Below are 18,427 nucleotides of genomic sequence, written 5' to 3'. Positions count from 1 at the left end.
GCTGGTATGGAACGTTTTAGCAGGAGGCAGCATTTCAGCAACACGCCTACACATACTGACTGATGGTTCTGCTCCATTCAACTTCTGGGTCTCTAAATTGGGCACATGGCCTGAGCTTGCCCTTTATGCCTTGGAGGTGCTGGCCTGCCCTGCAGCCAGTGTATTGTCTGAACGTGTGTTTAGCACGGCAGGGGGTGTTATCACAGACAAGCGCAGCCGCCTTTCCACAGCCAACGTGGACAAGCTTACGTTTATTAAAATGAACCAGGCATGGATCCCACCAGACGTGTTTGTACCTTGTGCAGAATAGACATTTATACCGGCCTCACCCAGCCATTGCTATACTCAAGTGCACTTATTCTTTGCTTTCTTTTTTTTATCTGTCCCAATATTTTGGGGGGCTACCCCAATTAAAAATAAATAAATAAAAAACAGTGTTGGCTACCTCCTCCACCTCAACCGCCGCTTCCACCTACACCACAACTTTCACCACCTCCTCAGCCTGCTACTCCACATCCACCTCCTCCTCCTAGTTCAAGATTCTTATTTTTTATTTTTATGTATTTTATGTTATTTTAAGTTATTTCCATATCCACATTTTTATCCACAATTTTACTTCCTTTTGCAGCCCTCTAGCCCTTTCCAGGACATTTTTAGAGCCATTTTAGTGCCCAAAAGTTCAGGTCCCCATTGACTTCAATGGGGTTCGGGTTTGGGGTCAAGTTCGAGTCCGAACTCGAACATTTTGCCGAAGTTCGGTCGAACCCGAACATCCAGGTGTCCGCTCAACTCTAATTGTACACAAAAACACAGATTAATTCCCAGTTAACAAAAGAACCCAACCTGGGAATATATATACATGATATATAAGATACCTTGTGGACTATACAATCTGAACAGGATTAAAAATGTCCTGGATGTGGTTGCATGGCATGGTTATACATACATACTGATTGTCAGCAAATCTTTAGTTGTTTAACTAGCCCTGCCTTGAGTAAATTATCATGTGATATAAATGCAGCAGCCTAATTATACAGAAGATAGTTGAGATTTGAAGCCTCTAAGGAGAAAGTAAAAGCTGCAGTACAATGAGTGCTATCTGTGTTACTGGTTTGGTTCTTTTATGCATTATCAGCTTTTCTGGTGAGGACAATGTCAGTGATGTTTCAACGCTTGTCTTCTGTCTTATATCTATTTGTTTTGTGCTTTATTAATAAATTAAGCATGCATTCTATTTCATTTATTTTCCTTTTTCATATCATATTATGGTTGCTATAAGTTATGCATTAATCATGCACTTTTTCTTTTTTAAGGTTTCTCATCTGTTACAGGATATGAGGTTTGTGAATTATCTTTTATATGTGTTGTATATTTATTAACAATTGTAGATGTAACATCTACACACTTAAAAAAATGCTCCTCTTGATTTCTTCGGTTTACTTGTCAAATGTATCTCTTTTGAAATTTTACTTTATGAATAAAGTTATGGTCTGTAACTATGTTTAACGTGCCAAGTGACATTAAACATAGAGATAAACCAATTTCACTCAAAGATGGTGCCTACACAAGCCACTGTGTATGAGTAAGTATTTTTCATTTTCAGGCACATCTTCTGCTATTTATGACACCGCGCTCACCCCTCCTCCCCTTCTCTGACATCAGTTATTTTTAGTGTTTAACTCTATCAAATTGATCAGTATTTCTTAAGACCTGAGGAAGAGAGGAAAACTCTTATAGGCTTGTCTTTGAAATATTATGTTAGTCCAATAAAAAAGGTATTATTGCATACTGCAGTACTCTGGTATTTTGGCATATACATATATATAGTATTATATAAGAATACCCAGCATGATGTTTATATAATATTTAATCTATGTATGTGTCTCAGTGTATAATGGGAGTATATGACTTTGCATGTTATGTGTGGATATTACTATGGGTGGGTGAATGTAGGTATGTGAGGCTGTTAACTTAGGATGTAACTTTGTGGGTTTCTGTTGCATGGGGTAAGTGAACGGATATATCACTGAGTGGGTGGGTGATTATGTGCCTGGGAAGATTGGTGTGGGGACTGTGGCAGGTTGCAGGTGACAGGAGGTAGGTGATGATCAGGATTCAAAGCCACAAAAATGGGTTGGGGTACTGGGGTGCAGGAAACATGGGGTGCAGGAAATATGTGCAAGCAGGGGGAGAGCAACAGGTGTGGAGACCCGTGTGGGAGGTATGGAGGACAGGGGCATGGTGGTAGTGTAGAGGTAAGAGATGGGGGAGCTGGGAAACAGATAAACACAATTTGGGGGATAGAGTGCGTATCAAGGGAGAAGAGAAAGACAAGTTTAGGATCCAGTGATCATCAGTCAGTGTGGTTTAATATAAGAACAGTGACTGAGTCACACCACACAAAAACAAAAGTTTTAGACTTTAGAAAAACAGACTTTTCTAAAATTAGAATATGTGTAAAGGAGTCATTATCAGACTGGAGCAATTTAAATGGAGTCCAAAAGAAATGGGATTATTTAAAAGTTGCACTACTGAAGGCAACAGAAAATTGCATTAGGCTTGTCAGTAAAAGCAAAAAATTCAAGAAACCACTGTGGTACTCCGCAGATGTGGCCAAAATAGTAAAAAACAAAAAGTTAGCATTTAGTAATTATAAAAAAAAAACAGAGTGAGGAAGACAGAATGACCTATAAGATTAGGCAGAAAGAGGCTAAGCAAGTTATAAGAGCTTCCAAATCACACACAGAAGAGAAAATAGCACAGTCAGTAAAAAAGGGAGACAAAACTTTTTTTAGATACATAAATGAGAAAAGAAAAGTAAAACAAGGATTAGTTAGATTAAAAACAAAAGAAGGAAGGTATGTAGATGAGGATAAAGGTCTAGCTGACTGCCTCAATGAATATTTTTGTTCGGTATTTACAGATGAAAATGAAGGAAAGGGACCTCAGTTAAGAAAAAGGATAAATGAGTCATTTATTACACGTGAGTTTACAGAGGAAGAGGTTCTATTTCAACTGTCAAAAGTAAAGACAAATAAGTCAATGGGACCTGATGGAATACACCCAAAGCTATTAAAAGAGCTTAGTGGTGTACTAGCAAAGCCATTAACAGATTTATTTAACCAATCATTGATAACAGGAGTAGTCCCAGAAGATTGGAAGTTAGCGAATGTTGTGCCCATTCACAAGAAAGGTAATAGGGAGGAGTCGGGCAACTATAGGCCAGTAAGCCTTACTTCAGTAGTGGGGAAAGTGATGGAAACCATGTTAAAGGATAGGATTGTTGAACATCTAAAAACACATGGATTTCAAGATCAGAGACAACATGGGTTTACTTCAGGGAGATCATGCCAAACTAATCTTATTGATTTTTTTGATTGGGTAACTAAAATTATAGATCAGGGTGGTGCAGTAGACATTGCTTACCTAGATTTCAGTAAGGCTTTTGACACTGTTGCACATAGAAGGCTTATCAATAAACTACAATCTTTGAGTTTGGATTCCAATATTGTTGAATGGGTAAGGCAGTAGCTGAGTGACAGGCAACAGAGGGTTGTAGTCAATGGAGTATATTCAAAGCTTGGGCTTGTCACCAGTGGGGTACCTCAGGGATCTGTACTTGGACCCATTCTCTTTAATATTTTTATTAGTGATATTGCAGAAGGTCTTGATGGTAAGGTGTGTCTTTTTGCGGATGATACTAAGATATGTAACAGGGTTGATGTTCAAGGAGGGATAAGCCAAATGGAAAATGATTTAGGTAAACTAGAAAAATGGTCAGAGTTGTGGCAACTGACATTTAATGTGGATAAGTGCAAGATAATGCATCTTGGACGTAAAAACCCAAGGGCAGAGTACAGAATATTTGATAGAGTCCTAACCTCAACATCTGAGGAAAGGGATTTAGGGGTGATTATTTCTGATGACTTAAAGGTAGGCAGACAATGTAATAGAGCAGCAGGAAATGCTAGCAGAATGCTGGGTTGTATAGGGAGAGGTATTAGCAGTAGAAAGAGGGAAGTGCTCATGCCATTGTACAGAACACTGGTGAGACCTCACTTGGAGTACTGTACACAGTACTGGAGACCCTATCTTCAGAAGGATATTGATACCTTAGAGAGAGTTCAAAGAAGGGCTACTAAACTGGTTCATGGATTGCAGGATAAAACTTACCAGGAAAGGTTAAAGGATCTTAACATGTATAGCTTGGAGGAAAGACGAGACAGGGGGGATATGATAGAAACATTTAAATACATAAAGGGAATCAACACAGTAAAGGAGGAGACTATATTTAAACGAAGAAAAACTACCACAACAAGAGGACATAGTCTTAAATTAGAGGGACAAAGGTTTAAAAATAATATCAGGAAGTATTACTTTACTGAGAGGGTAGTGGATGCATGGAATAGCCTTCCAGCTGAAGTGGTAGAGGTTAACACAGTAAAGGAGTTTAAGCATGCGTGGGATAGGCATAAGGCTATCCTAACTATAAGATAAGGCCAGGGACTAATGAAAGTATTTAGAAAACTGGGCAGACTAGATGGGCCGAATGGTTCTTATGAATTAATGATGATAATGATTTACTGATACAGGTTGAGATGGAAATTTACTGGCCAAATATCGCTAATATTTTTTAATGGATTTAATAAAAGTTATTTTTAATTGTTTACCCTTTTCAGTGTTACATTTATTTTGTTTCTTGTGATTTCACTAAGATGAGGGGAATACACAAGTGTGGAGAGATGCACATGTGGGAAGGCTGGTGAGAGTCCTACAACTACTAACTTCTCAGTCATATCAGTGTTTTGGTTTATTTATATATTGCAAACATTAACATAATTATACAAGTTGTGAAGGAGACAAGGGGTAAGTTATTCCATAATGATATTCTTCATATTTTGTTCTGAGATATGTGCTTGATTTCTCTTTTTTCATGCAGGTTGATTGCAGTAATTTCAAGAATGAAGTTCCTGGTGTTGGTTTGGCGTGTCCCAGATTGTACAAACCACTTTGTGGAACTGATGGAAAAACCTATAGCAACAAATGCATGATGTGCAGTGACAAACTGTAAGTTACAATTACTCTGGCCCCCCCATTCAAGTAACCTTTATTTCTCTTTTTAAAAAAATATTTATTTTTCAGTATCACAGTGTCCAATTCTGCTTCTGTATTGTATATGTGAGCATTTAAATTCCACTTGCTCTGGGGTCATCCCTCCAAAAGGGGTAGTCCCATCCAGTAGTCGACAAATCTTCCAAAAGAGGGTGGAACCGGGAACCCGTTTATAATTCGCTGTCATACTTGGAGTTCCCATTTACGTTCTTTGATCATTGTCTCTGTGTTTCAAAGGCTGTATGAGAATTATTTAGGCTGCCTCGTAACAGCTGAAGGAAGAGTGTTGTGCACTCCTACAAACTTAACACATGCATGAGCAAAGCAAGGTTAAGAGAATAAGTTTTTTTTTTTAACATCACTCACTTTCTTTTCTAAGTTTTGCACATACTGTACTTTTATATAAGTAAAAACTACCGATTCTTATGTTGTTACTTCCTTGTGCTCTGCAGGATCACAAAGGGGTGTGATAGTCATAACCCAACTAACTCCATCATGACTCGCCAATTGATAGTAAGAAGCATTGTCATAGACAAATTAGTCAGCTTTGGCTTATCTCGTTCATTTACTCAACTAGACCACCTTCAAAGATACCCCCACTCTTCCCTCAAGAAAAGGGAGAAATGTTAAATTTGCTCAGGGGCAGTGATAGCCAATCTTTAGTCCACTATCAGAAAGATATGGTTTTATCCAATCTTTTGTTACCACTACCATTGAAAGAAATATACATAAGATTAAGAGGTGATGAGGTAATGCCATTAGAGTTTGATGGGAGAAATACAAGAGGTGAAGGAGAAGTAGGTTAAGGGGAAAATGAATAGATAAAACTGTATCAAGGAGTTAAGTGTTTTCACTGGTCTGGTTAATATGTGAATGTCTGGCATATTATTAATTCCATATAGTTAGCTTCTACGGTACACAGATGTGTCTGATGTAATACACAATGTTACTAAGCACTACCTCAAATCTATTTTTTTAAACATTCTGTATTTATTATATTTTCACCTTCTATATAGAGTTTTACAGAGAAGAGAAAGTTGTTATACAAGCCATCATATACATGTATACTATGCACCTCAAATCTATTTTTATGACCATAATTTGTTGTTTTTTTGAGAAATTTATATGAATTTTACTCTGCTTTCTCAGGAGACTGAAGAAAGTAATTGCTGTCAAACATAAGGGATCTTGTGACATTCAAGGATCTAAGGTGAATTTAATATTACATTCTATAAAGATGCTGTTTTTGTAGCCGTTAATCATTGTTTGTGATGAATGGTGCTCATGAACATAGTTTTTTAAGGAAACAAAACAAAGCTACTCTGTAAATTTGAATGCATGTTAAACAAATTTTTAAACAAAGATAGATTTCAGATTTTATTAAACCATAACTTTTTTTGGACAGTTTCTTAACAAATTGTGCGTGCTTAACTCTTATTACCTGTTTCCATCTTTCCATGACGCTGCAAAGAACAGAACTCTCTAGAAAATACAAAACAGTACAAAAGGGCCCTAATTTTCAGTATCACTTTGATAAATTGGATTTATTTACGAGCTGGAGTATTTTTGCATTTGTGGTGTTTGATAGAGGTCCTTGACACTAACTTTCCACTTCGGGTGAAAAATGCTTAACCTAACGAGACTGCAAACAAAAAAACAGCCTGTCTCTTTCTCTCCTCTTCTCCAGAGAAAAAAAAATATACAAGCAAACATAAATGCATAGATGCTTTCTGGATTCCCTCAACAACACTGCACTATATCAATTTACCTAATAAAAAGCAAGTGGGGACTAAAAACAAAAGAAGACAACAATACATATTCATGGGGTTCTCTGGATCTCTTTATAACCAGAGGGGTGCTTAACTTATAGTCAATTTGTCTTCTATCCTTTGTAAATGAGTGTGAGGGGTAACCATAAGACATGGGCTGAGCATCCCCAAGTCCCCTATCCTATTTGAAGGAACATTCCATTGAAAGTGTATGGCTTTTTTAAAAACAATTTTGTAGATATGCCTCCTAAATAAAATAAGCATGCATTTTCTTTACATATTTTCTTTGGATGTATTTGAAAAAAAAAAAAAATTGACTTGCAAAACCTGCACACCAGCTGACCTTTGCAAAACCTCCCTTCTTTACCAGGAACAGCCAGAGGCTTCTCATTTCTAAAAACTATATCCTGGGGCCATGATCATGGCTACCTATGCTGTAGTACAGCTTATTGAGAAGTACAGTACGGCTTATTGAGAAGGGAGGAGGCAGGTGAACTCTAACTTTGCTCACCTGCCACTTATGTTGGTTGGAAATAGAAGAAAAAATATCTGGCTGTCTAAGTGAATATCACAGACTCCAGATACATTCAGTAAGCCTAAGTTCCGTGTGTGTCTGAAGTGTTCCTTTAAAAGAACACTAAAACCTTAGTGTGGCAGCAGCAGCCATCTTTAAAACTGTATTTTCGTTAATATGTATGTACCACTTTAAGAACCAAGAGTATGCGTGTGTAATGTATTGCAGGTCTATGGCGTCTTGCTATTTACTGCATTGCAGAACATTTAAAAGTTGACAGTTGACAGTTGGCAGTTAACTCCTGGAGCCGTGAATGAAAATTGTCAGTTGACCTCCAAGCTACGTGTCGTCTAGTTCTTGGAGGGAAGGGATTGTAACTACGCTACCTGTCTTGTACCTGTCTTGGATTACCTCTTCCTTGGATAATACCTCTTCTCCGCTACAATTGGTGGCAAGCGACGGGATCTTAACTAGACAGCAAGAAGCGTTCGGCAGGAATTTAAATGAACTGAAAGGAAGAAGCAATAATCCGTGAGTTAAACCATTCGGATGAAACCGGAGTTCGGGAATACAGAGAAACACACGAACAGACGGTGAATGGAAACGGATTATACCCTTTTGAAACGGAACACATTAAAGGAATTACTGGAAGCGAGAGGGAGAATAGCAAGCAACAAAGCAAAGGCTGTTCTAATCGCAGAGCTCATGGAAGGAGACAGAGCCGCAGCTGCTGCAGCACCTCCAAGGGAGGAGGAGCAAACTGAATTTGCTAAGGAATATAGGAGGAGGATGGCTTTATTCCCACCAGCCCTAGCTGAACAGATGGCTGACAGGGTTTATACAGATGTGCAGGACTACATCATGCTTCGAAGGTCGAGGATGAACCAGCAAGCTGGGGAGGGAGTCACAACGCCTGTCCCTACCCTGCCAGGGAAAGCAAAGATTCCATACCAAGTGTTTAAAGCCTTTACGGATACAGAGGGCGACATTGATGGCTATTTGCAGGACTTTGAACGGTTATGCAAGCTGCATGCGATCAGCCCTCAAGATCAAGTACCCTTGTAAGCTGGTAACCTATCAGGCTGCGCAGCAGAAGCGTACCGAGCCGTGCCTGAAGAGGACAGCAGGGACTATCGGAAGGTAAAACTAGCCCTACTAGCACGATATGCCATTACACCTGAGGCATACCGACTGCAGTTCCGGGAACTGAAAAAACAGGAGAAGGACTCACACGCTGAGTTCGCACACCGTCTACAGTGAGCAGCCACTGGGTGGGTTGAGGCAGCAAAAACCACCACTCAGCAGGATATCATGCAGTTATTGCTACTGGAACAGTTCTACACGAGCTTATTACCAGAACTACAGAACTGGGTAAGGGATTGTAAACCCTGTACCTTACAAGAAGCCGCTAAACTAGCTGATGAGCACCAGGACACCAGGCGGGAACAGCGCTCATCACATAAAGTATCTTCTCAGCCAATCCTTCCCCGACCTACCCTGGTCGATCCTACCCAGCCAGGAGGGACCTACCATCAGCAGCATCCCAGATACAACAACCGGGCACATATCCGATGCCATACCTGCAACCAGCTGGGACATGTACAAAGGGATTGTCCCCGAAACAGGGCCCGACAATCCTGGCCCCATCAAAGACAACCACCTGTCCCTCGAGCAGCAGTACACTGCTATCAGACAAGAGCATTTGTCCAGCCTTCCACCCCCACCCAGATGGAAGAACCACTAGGCACCCTCCACGAAGTAAACCCAGTGCAAGTGGCCTCTGACAACTGCCAAGGTCATCGACAAGTGGTCCATATCGAAGGAAAGTGGATGGAAGGGTTGAGAGATTCCGGGGCCACCATCACTTTGGTCCGGAACCAGCTAGTGGCAAAGGAACATCTCACGGGAGACTGTATAGCAGTACGGGTGGCAGGGGGAGCCATTTACAAGGTCCCCACTGCCAAACTACATTTGAATTGGGGAGCAGGGGCAGGGCAAATGGAAGTGGGGATGATGCAGGACTTGCCTGCGGATTTTATTTTAGGGAATGACTTGGGGGAGCTAACCTCCGCTTTTGTTACAGGAGGCTTACCCAGTCGTCACCCGTCAACAGGCTCGCACCACCCACCGACTCTGAGGCTCAGCTAGAAAGAAGAATCGAGGAGCTGAATAAAGAACTCAGCAATTCGATAGAGAGACTTATGGCCCAGGATACGGCTGCCAAAAATGCCATCCAGCAGCTGCACAAGGAGATGGCAATTAGAACAGAGCAGGCATATAAAAAATGTGAGGAAACACGGCAAGAGAAAGAAGCCATGGTAATGAAATATTTCCGAGGTGAGAAGGAATCTCTGGATCTGCGCAAAGAAAAAGAAACGATTGAACGCAAGTTGCGAGACTCTAACAAGGAGATTGAGAAGAACAATGCAAGAATCAAACTTCTTACTCAGGAAAAGAGGCGACTGCACTAGCTTTGTGAGACAAAGGAAACTGAAACAAGTCGTCAGAGTCGAGAAATTGAAAAACTTAAAGAGGAAGTCAATTCTTACGCCATCAAAGTGATCTGTGGGTACTCCTCCGGATCCGTTGGGATCAGACTGTGTATGCCGGCTTGGTTCTGGGGGAGCATTGTGGCAGCAGCAGCCATCTTTAAAACTGTATTTTCATTAATATATATGTACCACTTTAAGAACCAAGGGTATGCGTGTGTAATGTATTGCACGTCTATGGCGTCTTGCTATTACTGCATTGCAGAACATTTAAAAGTTGACAGTTGACAGTTGGCAGTTAACTCCTGGAGCCGTGAATAAAAATTGTCAGTTGACCTCCAAGCTATGTGTCGTCTAGTTCTTGGAGGGAAGGGATTGTAACTACGCTACCTGTCTTGTACCTGTCTTGGATTACCTTTCCTGTCTACCACCCTAACTCCCTCAACTTATATTAAATAGGAAAAAGTAAAAAAAGGTTCTACTCATCTTTTTCTAGTGCCGCATCACAGTCCTTGCATCAAACTTGTCCTCCATAACTCAACGTTATCTTGTCTGCTGACTCTTCTTTAGATTCTCGTCCAATCAAATGACTCTCATAGGGAAGCATTGAATCCAGTGCTTTACTTTGAGCAGTATGTGTTATCTTTCAACATCCTTATGAACGTTGAACATAACCAAGTGAAACTCCAAAACAATGTTTTACATTGTAAAGTTAAAACTACAGGGCGACTGCAACTAGACCACATACTTAGAGATGTTATTTAGTGACACATAACATTGAAAACTTAACAAGAATTGGGATCTAAAAGAACCAATATATGTATATACAGCAATTCTCTCCAGTCGATATATGTAGATGCAAAACCTATCCTGGAATTTTCTTATATCTGTCAAAGGATTTTTATCATACACATTCCTCAAGAATAATAAAAGGGGCACTACACTTCCCAAATGGGCAAAGAAGTATACATCACTGTTTCAGTGATGGTTGAATTGTGTATTGTCAGAATTAAGTAAATGTAGAATAGACTAAAAGTGATAAACGTATTACCAAGCCTTAGAATGGTCAGATTTAACGTAGAAAGAATAGTCAGAAACAAGCTGAAATCAGGGACACAGACAGGAGCATAAACAAGAAGACAAAGTCAAAAGGTCAGGGATACAAGAAATATGGATATTCAGAACAAGCCAAGAACAAAAACCAGAATAACAATATACCAAAAGCGCTCTCCGAGAACCAAAGTAGAGGAAACCATGACAGAGCATTGAACACTAGCAGGTCTGAGTTTAAATAACCCCAAAATCTTGCTTATTGGTCAAAATGGGACGTATGACTCCAAAATGTACTTGTGCGTCAAAAACGTGACGCCGCACACACCTTTACGTCAAATATGAAGTTTTTGGGTGTGGTGCTATTTATTAGTGTGGGACTGCCGCAGCCAGCGGCCTCCATAACGCTGGACCCGGTCTCTACACCAGATACCACTTGGAGGGAGAGGCGCTGCGGTTTAATTAAGTAACCTCTCCCTCCTGCAGTGTGACCGCACCAATCGGGTGCAGCCCCATGTTGTCCATTGGGCACTGTGTGAGTGCACCGATCAGGTGCAGCGACATGGTGCCGATCAGGCACCATGACATGTATGTGGAAGGGTCAAAATGTTTTGTGTGTAGGAAATGTGAGTGTGGCTGAGTGTTGTGTGCGTTTTGACCAACTAATATTCGCAGGAAGATCATGAATACCGATTAAAAAAAATATATATTTAGAAAAAGTAACCAATAAAGGAAAAAAGGTAGGAGCAGTAAAAATACTATATCTATATATTAAATACAGGGCCGGATTAACATAGGGGCTGATGGAGCTGCAGCTCCAGGCCCAGGCCCATGGAATAGGCCCATTTAAAAAAAAAATATATATATATATATTTTTTTTTTTACACACTACTCTTAGGTTTGCCACCTGACTGGTATTTTACAGGCACAGCCGGTATTTGAGCTTGCCTGGCCATGCCAGTATTGCACTAATACCGGCAATACAAATGCAGGTATTTTTCTCAGAATAAATGGAGATTACTCTGCAATACCAGCACTGGCCAGTAGGGGTCACTGTGTGTGGAGAGAGGCAGGGATAGGAAGTTACAGCATATCCCTGCCTCTCTCTACTACTCAGTGATCTGTGGGGGAGCAGCTACACAGCACAGATAGTCCAGACAGCAGCTCTACAGCTCAGGTAAGTGAGGGATGGGGGAAAGGCAGCAGGGACACATGGGGACACTGAGACACTAGGGGACACATGTGGACACTGAGACACATTGGGACACTGAGACACTAGGGGACAGATGGGGACACAGACACTAGGTGACACAGACACGTGGGGACACATACACTAGGGGACACATGGGAACACAGACACTAGGGGACACAGACACTGGGAGACCTGGAAACACTGAGACACTTGGGGACACAGGAAAACATGGGGACACTGAGACACTTGGGTTCACTGGAAAACATGGGGACACTGAGACACTAGGGACACTGGGACACATGGGGATGCTGAGACACATGGGTATGCTGTGAGACATAGGGACATTGGGAGACACTGAGACATTGGGACATGGAGACTCTATGTCCCCATTTCTCCCAGTGTCCCCATGTCCCCCATCCAGTGTTGCTAGGGTCTCAGTGTCCCCAAGTCTCCCAGTGTCTGTGTCCCATGTCTCTCAGTGTGCCTAGTGTCCCCATGTGTCCCAGTGTCCCTATATGTCCCAGTGTCCCCGTGTCTATGTCCACAACTGTCCCCATGTCTACCAGTGTCCCCAAGTGTCTGTCTCCCAGCCAGTGTCCCCTAGTCTTCCAATGTCCGCAAGTCTCCCAGTGTCCCCTAGTCTCCCAGTCTCTGTGTTCCCATGTCTCTGTGTCCCTAGTGTCTTATTGTCCCCAAATGTTTCAGTGTCCCCATGTCTCCCAGTGTCTGTGTTCCTAGTGTCTCAGTGTGCCTAGTGTCCCTATATGTCCCAGTGTCCCCATGTCTATGTCCACAATTGTCCGCATGTCTCCCAGTGTCCCCAAGTGTCTGTCTCCCAGCCAGTGTCCCCAAGTCTCCCAGTGTCCCCTAGTATCCCAGTGTCTGTGTTCCCATGTCTCTGTGTCCCTAGTGTCTTAGTGTCCCCAAATGTTTCAGTGTCCCCATGTCTCCCAGTTTCCTTAAATGTCTCAGTGTCCCCATGTCTTTCAGTGTCCCTGGGTCTCTCAGGGACACACTGAGACATTGGGACACTGGGAGAAATGGGGACACTGAGACACTGGGAGACTAGGGGACTGGGTGACATGGGGACACTGGCACTGTGATACATAGGGACACTGAGACATTGGGTGACTTGCGAGACTGAGACACTGGGAGCAATCCATCTATACAGCAGAATCAAACTGTGAGTAGTTTGTTGGTGTTTTTACAGAATTTTCTCTGATTCCCTCCTTTTGATTATACAAATGAGGCTGGTATTTTTTTCCAAGAAAGGTGGCAACCCTAACTACTCTTCACATACTCTTGCTTAAAAGAGCACTATAGGGTCAGGGACACAATCATGTATTTCTGACCGTATTATGTTAAAACCACCACCCTGGTTCCTTCTTGCCTCCCTAAGTATAGTAAAATATAACTTGTATTCAAGTCTGCAGCTGCTGGCTCTGCCTCTGAACTGACTGTCTGCTGACATCATCAGAAGTGGTGGTCTGAGCAAATTACAATACTTCCCCATAGGATTGGCTGAGACTGTCAACTAGGCAGATCAGGGGCAGAGCCAGCACAAGTCCAACACAGCCCTGGCCAATCAGCATCTCCTCATAAAGATAAATTGAATCAATGCATCTCTATGAGGAATGTTCAGTGTCTGCATGCAGAGGGTGGAGACACTGAATGGCAGTGCTGCACACTAGGCAGTACTGCCCCAGGAAGCACATCTAGCAGCCATCTAAGGAGAATACACCTTTTCTCTGTCTCAGACTATACACCAGGAACTTCTGCCTGCTAGTAAGAAGGTAAGGAGCCAAGTGGACCAGCGAGTGCTAGGGGACAGTCCTTGGAAAGCATGGAGTGAGCGCGTCATTAGATGCATTTATGTCAAGCTCAGGGTGCTGCCTGCATAGTATGCTCTTAGTTGGACAGCCTGCAGGATTGGCTGGCAGCCTGACATGCATTCATGCCAGGCTGTCCTTCAAATTCTTTGGACAGACATGCCTCCTTTTTTGCATCTTCTCCCCTTTTGGCAGGTCTGGTCACGTGATTCGCACCAGTGGCCCACCCTTTTACCCTGCCCATTGACTTCCTGCTTCACTGGACACTGCTGTTAGGGGTTATGGATTTACTTGAAAGATGAAAGCATAAATTAGAGAGAGATTAGCAGAGAGTATGTGTTTTCTTATAGCTGCATCCTATGAGTTTCCCTCCAGCACCATCTCCATCAGATACATGACGCTTGGGAGGAATGACTGTTTTAGTGTTTTTGGTCGATAAGATTCCGTAATTAGGCCCATCATAATTGTCAGCACCAGGGCCAGTGTGCTCTTAATCCGGCCCTGATTATATATTGATTATATATTGCTAATGATAATTTTTTTCTATTATTAAACAAACACTACAGCATATATATATATATATATATATGTAGTGTTTAATTGCAGAAGAAATAAATAGTTTTCACTATGTTTGAATGGGTAGATAACATCAGTTCCATACTGTCAATCTCCAAATTTGCCAGATTTTTTCAATGTTATATTGCCTGATTTGTATTGGGCTTTTCTTTTCAAATATTTTTTTATTAAAGTTTTTAAATTATCATTATATACAATAATAAACATATTGATTATAACAAAGTTTTAACAATAACAAGAACATAATAACAACAGCTGATTATTATTATCATATGGATATATCAGCATAGTTATACTGGCAGACATTTTGTGTTAAGACAGAAATTTAAAGTGTATACTGTAAGCCACTATCAGAACAGAGGTGACTCCATTTTGTATAACAGAATGCTAAGACAGACACAAAATATTTCTCTCTGTAACTCTATTCATCCCAGTCTGAGCTAAGGAATGCGACTTATGTAAACATTAGAGATAAGACATGATGTCTACAGCAAAGGAGGGTTGAATGCTACAACCCAGAGACAAACAGATATATATACACACACACAATATCCACTTATAACTTACTATAAGTATATTAATCATATGTAAATAGTACTAAGTTAATCATATAGAATATTCATGGATATAATATCAATGAAGAAAGGTCATATTATTTACTAACGTTAGTGGAATATGTGTAATAGATATGTATAAATAAAACTAACTATGTAGCTTCACACAAGAAAACCAGACACCAAATGACAGATAACACTAAGTAATTCATTTTACTTTCTAAAAACTAATGGAATTTTACAAAGTCCCATTGTAAGGAAGGGTGAAATTAAGGTTAGGACGTGCCAGGAATCTAAATTTAAAGGTATACAATAGACACCAAGACTGAGTAAAAACCAACCAAAGCCTTTGAAGATGACAGCTTCTGTGATGTATAGTAGCCACAAAAGATAACCAAGATGACATCAAACGCATCACAAAATACAGTTAACCCATTATACAAAAAGGTAAATGGACCCCCTGACAAGAATTTTCAGTGATGTAATTGCGCCATTAACTGACCAAAATCTAGATGATAGTCTGTAGGGAAGACACGCCCACAGTTCACTATTGGTTACTATTAATTAGTGACGTGTAGGGAACTGGTCCTTTAAAAATTAAGGACAAAGGAGACAGGGATCACTCTTGGACTCTGACTCTTAGACATAAACTCAAGACTCATACTTAACATCTAAGATCTGACATCTGAGGCCAAAGCGGGACACACCTAATTCTTTATATTTTTCCAACTAACACAACTTCAGAACTCTGGAAAACTTTTCTATTTCAATACAATTCTCTATACATCAATCATACTTGCATTCAAAATTCCTGGGACATATCTACACATCTGATAGAAAATCTACAACCTAACTGGTTATTATGCTGGTTTTATTTAATTGAATTAAATTAAATTAATACATTTTTAGTAATAGCAGGAATATATATCTGGATAAATGTTGGACAGATTTCAATTATTAAAAATCATAATTAGCTAAGGAATAAATGGTTATAAAAATTCCATTCCTGCAGGTGGAATAAAGATAATATATTAATGGTAAATTTGCATACCACATTTTTATCCAGAGGTATTGACTTGTTCTGAAATTAAAGATAGTGAATCTTAATTAGGAAAGTTGAAATTCTGCAAATGTAAAACCTGGTTAGAATTATTCTTATTGGATGGACATAGAAATGGCAAATGATCAGGTATGAGAATTATTGTAGTTGTAAAATTGCAATATAATAGGATATCTTGTCTATGAGGATTGTAGCTAGCAGTGAAAGAGTTAAATCAGTGTCATTTGACTGTTAGCCAATGTTTTCATTGATTTACGCTGTGCTGCTGTGAGATGCTGTGTTCTGTGTTAAGTTGATTTCAAAGGAAATTGTCCTGTTGAAAATCTTGTTAGAAAACTGCATACAACTGTTGCTAAATAGCTGTCTATATTGTGTTAAAACCACTGCCATATTGTATACTTATGTTATACCTAAATATTCACTGATTATTGTAACGCATGTTACATATTAGTATTATTATTATTGTCACAATAAATTATATTTGTATAGTTAATTTGTGATTAATTTGTGAAGTAAAATCTTGTAATGAAACTTACTCTAGGATATATGAGAATTAAAATAGTGGCTAATTCTCAGCTTTAAATCATTAATCGGGGAAACAGTGCCAAGATATCCATTTTTGATATAATAAAAATTATTACATTAATTTTTATATATTTTTTTGAAAATATTATTTTTAATATTTATCACCCCCTAAAAATATCCTCACAGAGAACATCTAAAATAATAATAAAAATGTAAATACTTTACATTGCATGCTTTTCATTATATTTAATGTATAAAATATAAAATTAGTTTTTATCATTATATATATATATATATATATATATATATATATATATATATATATATATATAGTGGTTGTATTTTTGCTTTTCTATCTAAATTAATGTTTTCATTTAAGGAAGGGTGTGTAGTAATTGAGTATTTGTCGAAGAGCATTTGTCAACCGTTAAGAAAGTGGTAATTGTAAATGTTATAAGTTTAATGATTGTGTTTTACTCAAGAGCAATTAGTATAATAGTACATTATTTTAAATGATTTTTAAAAAAATTTAATTCTAGCTTGACTGCGAAAGATTCCGTGATTCAAACATCTGCACATTGGAATTTTCACCCCATTGTGGATCAGATGGAATCTCATACAGCAATAAGTGTGTATATTGTCATGGCCAAAATAAGTAAGTAAGGGGCCCACAACCCCACTGTTCCTGTGCGTCCATTTGTCTGGTTACAATTACATGTCTGTAAGTCCACCCATTATACAGCACTACGGAATTTTGCTGGCACTATATAAATAATAATATACATATGTATGGGTACTATCTAGTTTAGGTTTACCTATGCAGAGCATGTGCATGTTAGTAGTCATAGATTCTGGTGCAGGCCATAATAAATGCGCTCAGGGAATGAGTAACGGCATTGCCACTGTAACCAGAGAGCAGCACTCTGACTCATTTAGTCAGCACATGTACCATAAGGGAGCATTTAGAGCCTAGGAATCTATGAGGATTTGAACATGGACAAGATAGACAAGATAGAGGCTAGAAGACACATAGGAGAGAAATATGGGGTAAATATTTAGGTGTTTCCTTTCTCCTCAAGGTGTCTTTATTGAAGCAGATATGTGAACTGGGAAAGTTTATCCAAGAAATGTAAAGTCCCCACAAGTGACAGTGCCACTTTATGTATTATATAGATATACATATAAATATTTATATATATTTTTTAACGTTTATTGCTAATTTTTAAGTTTTATGTTAATAAACTACCTTCTAATCACTAAGTCAGGTAAGCACATGTGCAATGTTCTTATATGAATTCCAAGATTAAACACAACACAACTATTATATATTATTTATATTACAGGAATCCAGGATTATCTCTTCTGTTTACTGGACATTGTTATGATGACCAAGATTGAATTTAATAAACAATACATTTATTTGAAGATACAACTGGGGTGTGGTTATACTAATCATATATTGTTCAGGAGATGTTGGACATGCAATAAATACATAATAATATATGGCCCAGTGTGTTGGTTGTGTAGTTGTCTTTATTTTTATTAAAAGCATACTTTTCTTGAAATAGAAATAAAAAAAAAAAAACAATTTGGTTAGGCAAATAAAAATGATAATTACACAAAAAAATGCACTGTAGTTCACTGCAGAATGAGTGAATGCAGGACATTGGAAAATGACGATGAAGAAAATCATGGAAGTAAATAGGTAATTTCATCCATTTTTGTTTGTCTATAATTGTTAATGTGTTATGACCTAC

General features: G+C 39.3%; 1 protein-coding gene across 1 annotated transcript; it reads left to right on the top strand.

The window, feature by feature from the left end:
• The first annotated feature begins 1,035 nt into the window (after nt 1-1,035).
• LOC134600831 (double-headed protease inhibitor, submandibular gland-like) lies at nt 1,036-18,177 on the top strand. The gene is made up of 6 exons (XM_063445218.1): nt 1,036-1,143; nt 1,314-1,339; nt 4,940-5,067; nt 6,262-6,322; nt 17,210-17,325; nt 18,014-18,177. The coding sequence occupies exons 1-6, from the start codon at nt 1,089-1,091 to the stop codon at nt 18,066-18,068; spliced, it is 441 nt and encodes a 146-aa protein (XP_063301288.1). The 5' UTR covers nt 1,036-1,088; the 3' UTR covers nt 18,069-18,177.
• Nucleotides 18,178-18,427: the final 250 nt, after the last annotated feature.

This window comes from Pelobates fuscus, chromosome 3 (assembly GCF_036172605.1).
Source record: "Pelobates fuscus isolate aPelFus1 chromosome 3, aPelFus1.pri, whole genome shotgun sequence".
NCBI lineage: Eukaryota > Metazoa > Chordata > Amphibia > Anura > Pelobatidae > Pelobates > Pelobates fuscus.
The sequence above is the reverse complement of the archived record's forward strand: the minus strand, read 5'-3'. Positions and strand labels throughout refer to the sequence as shown.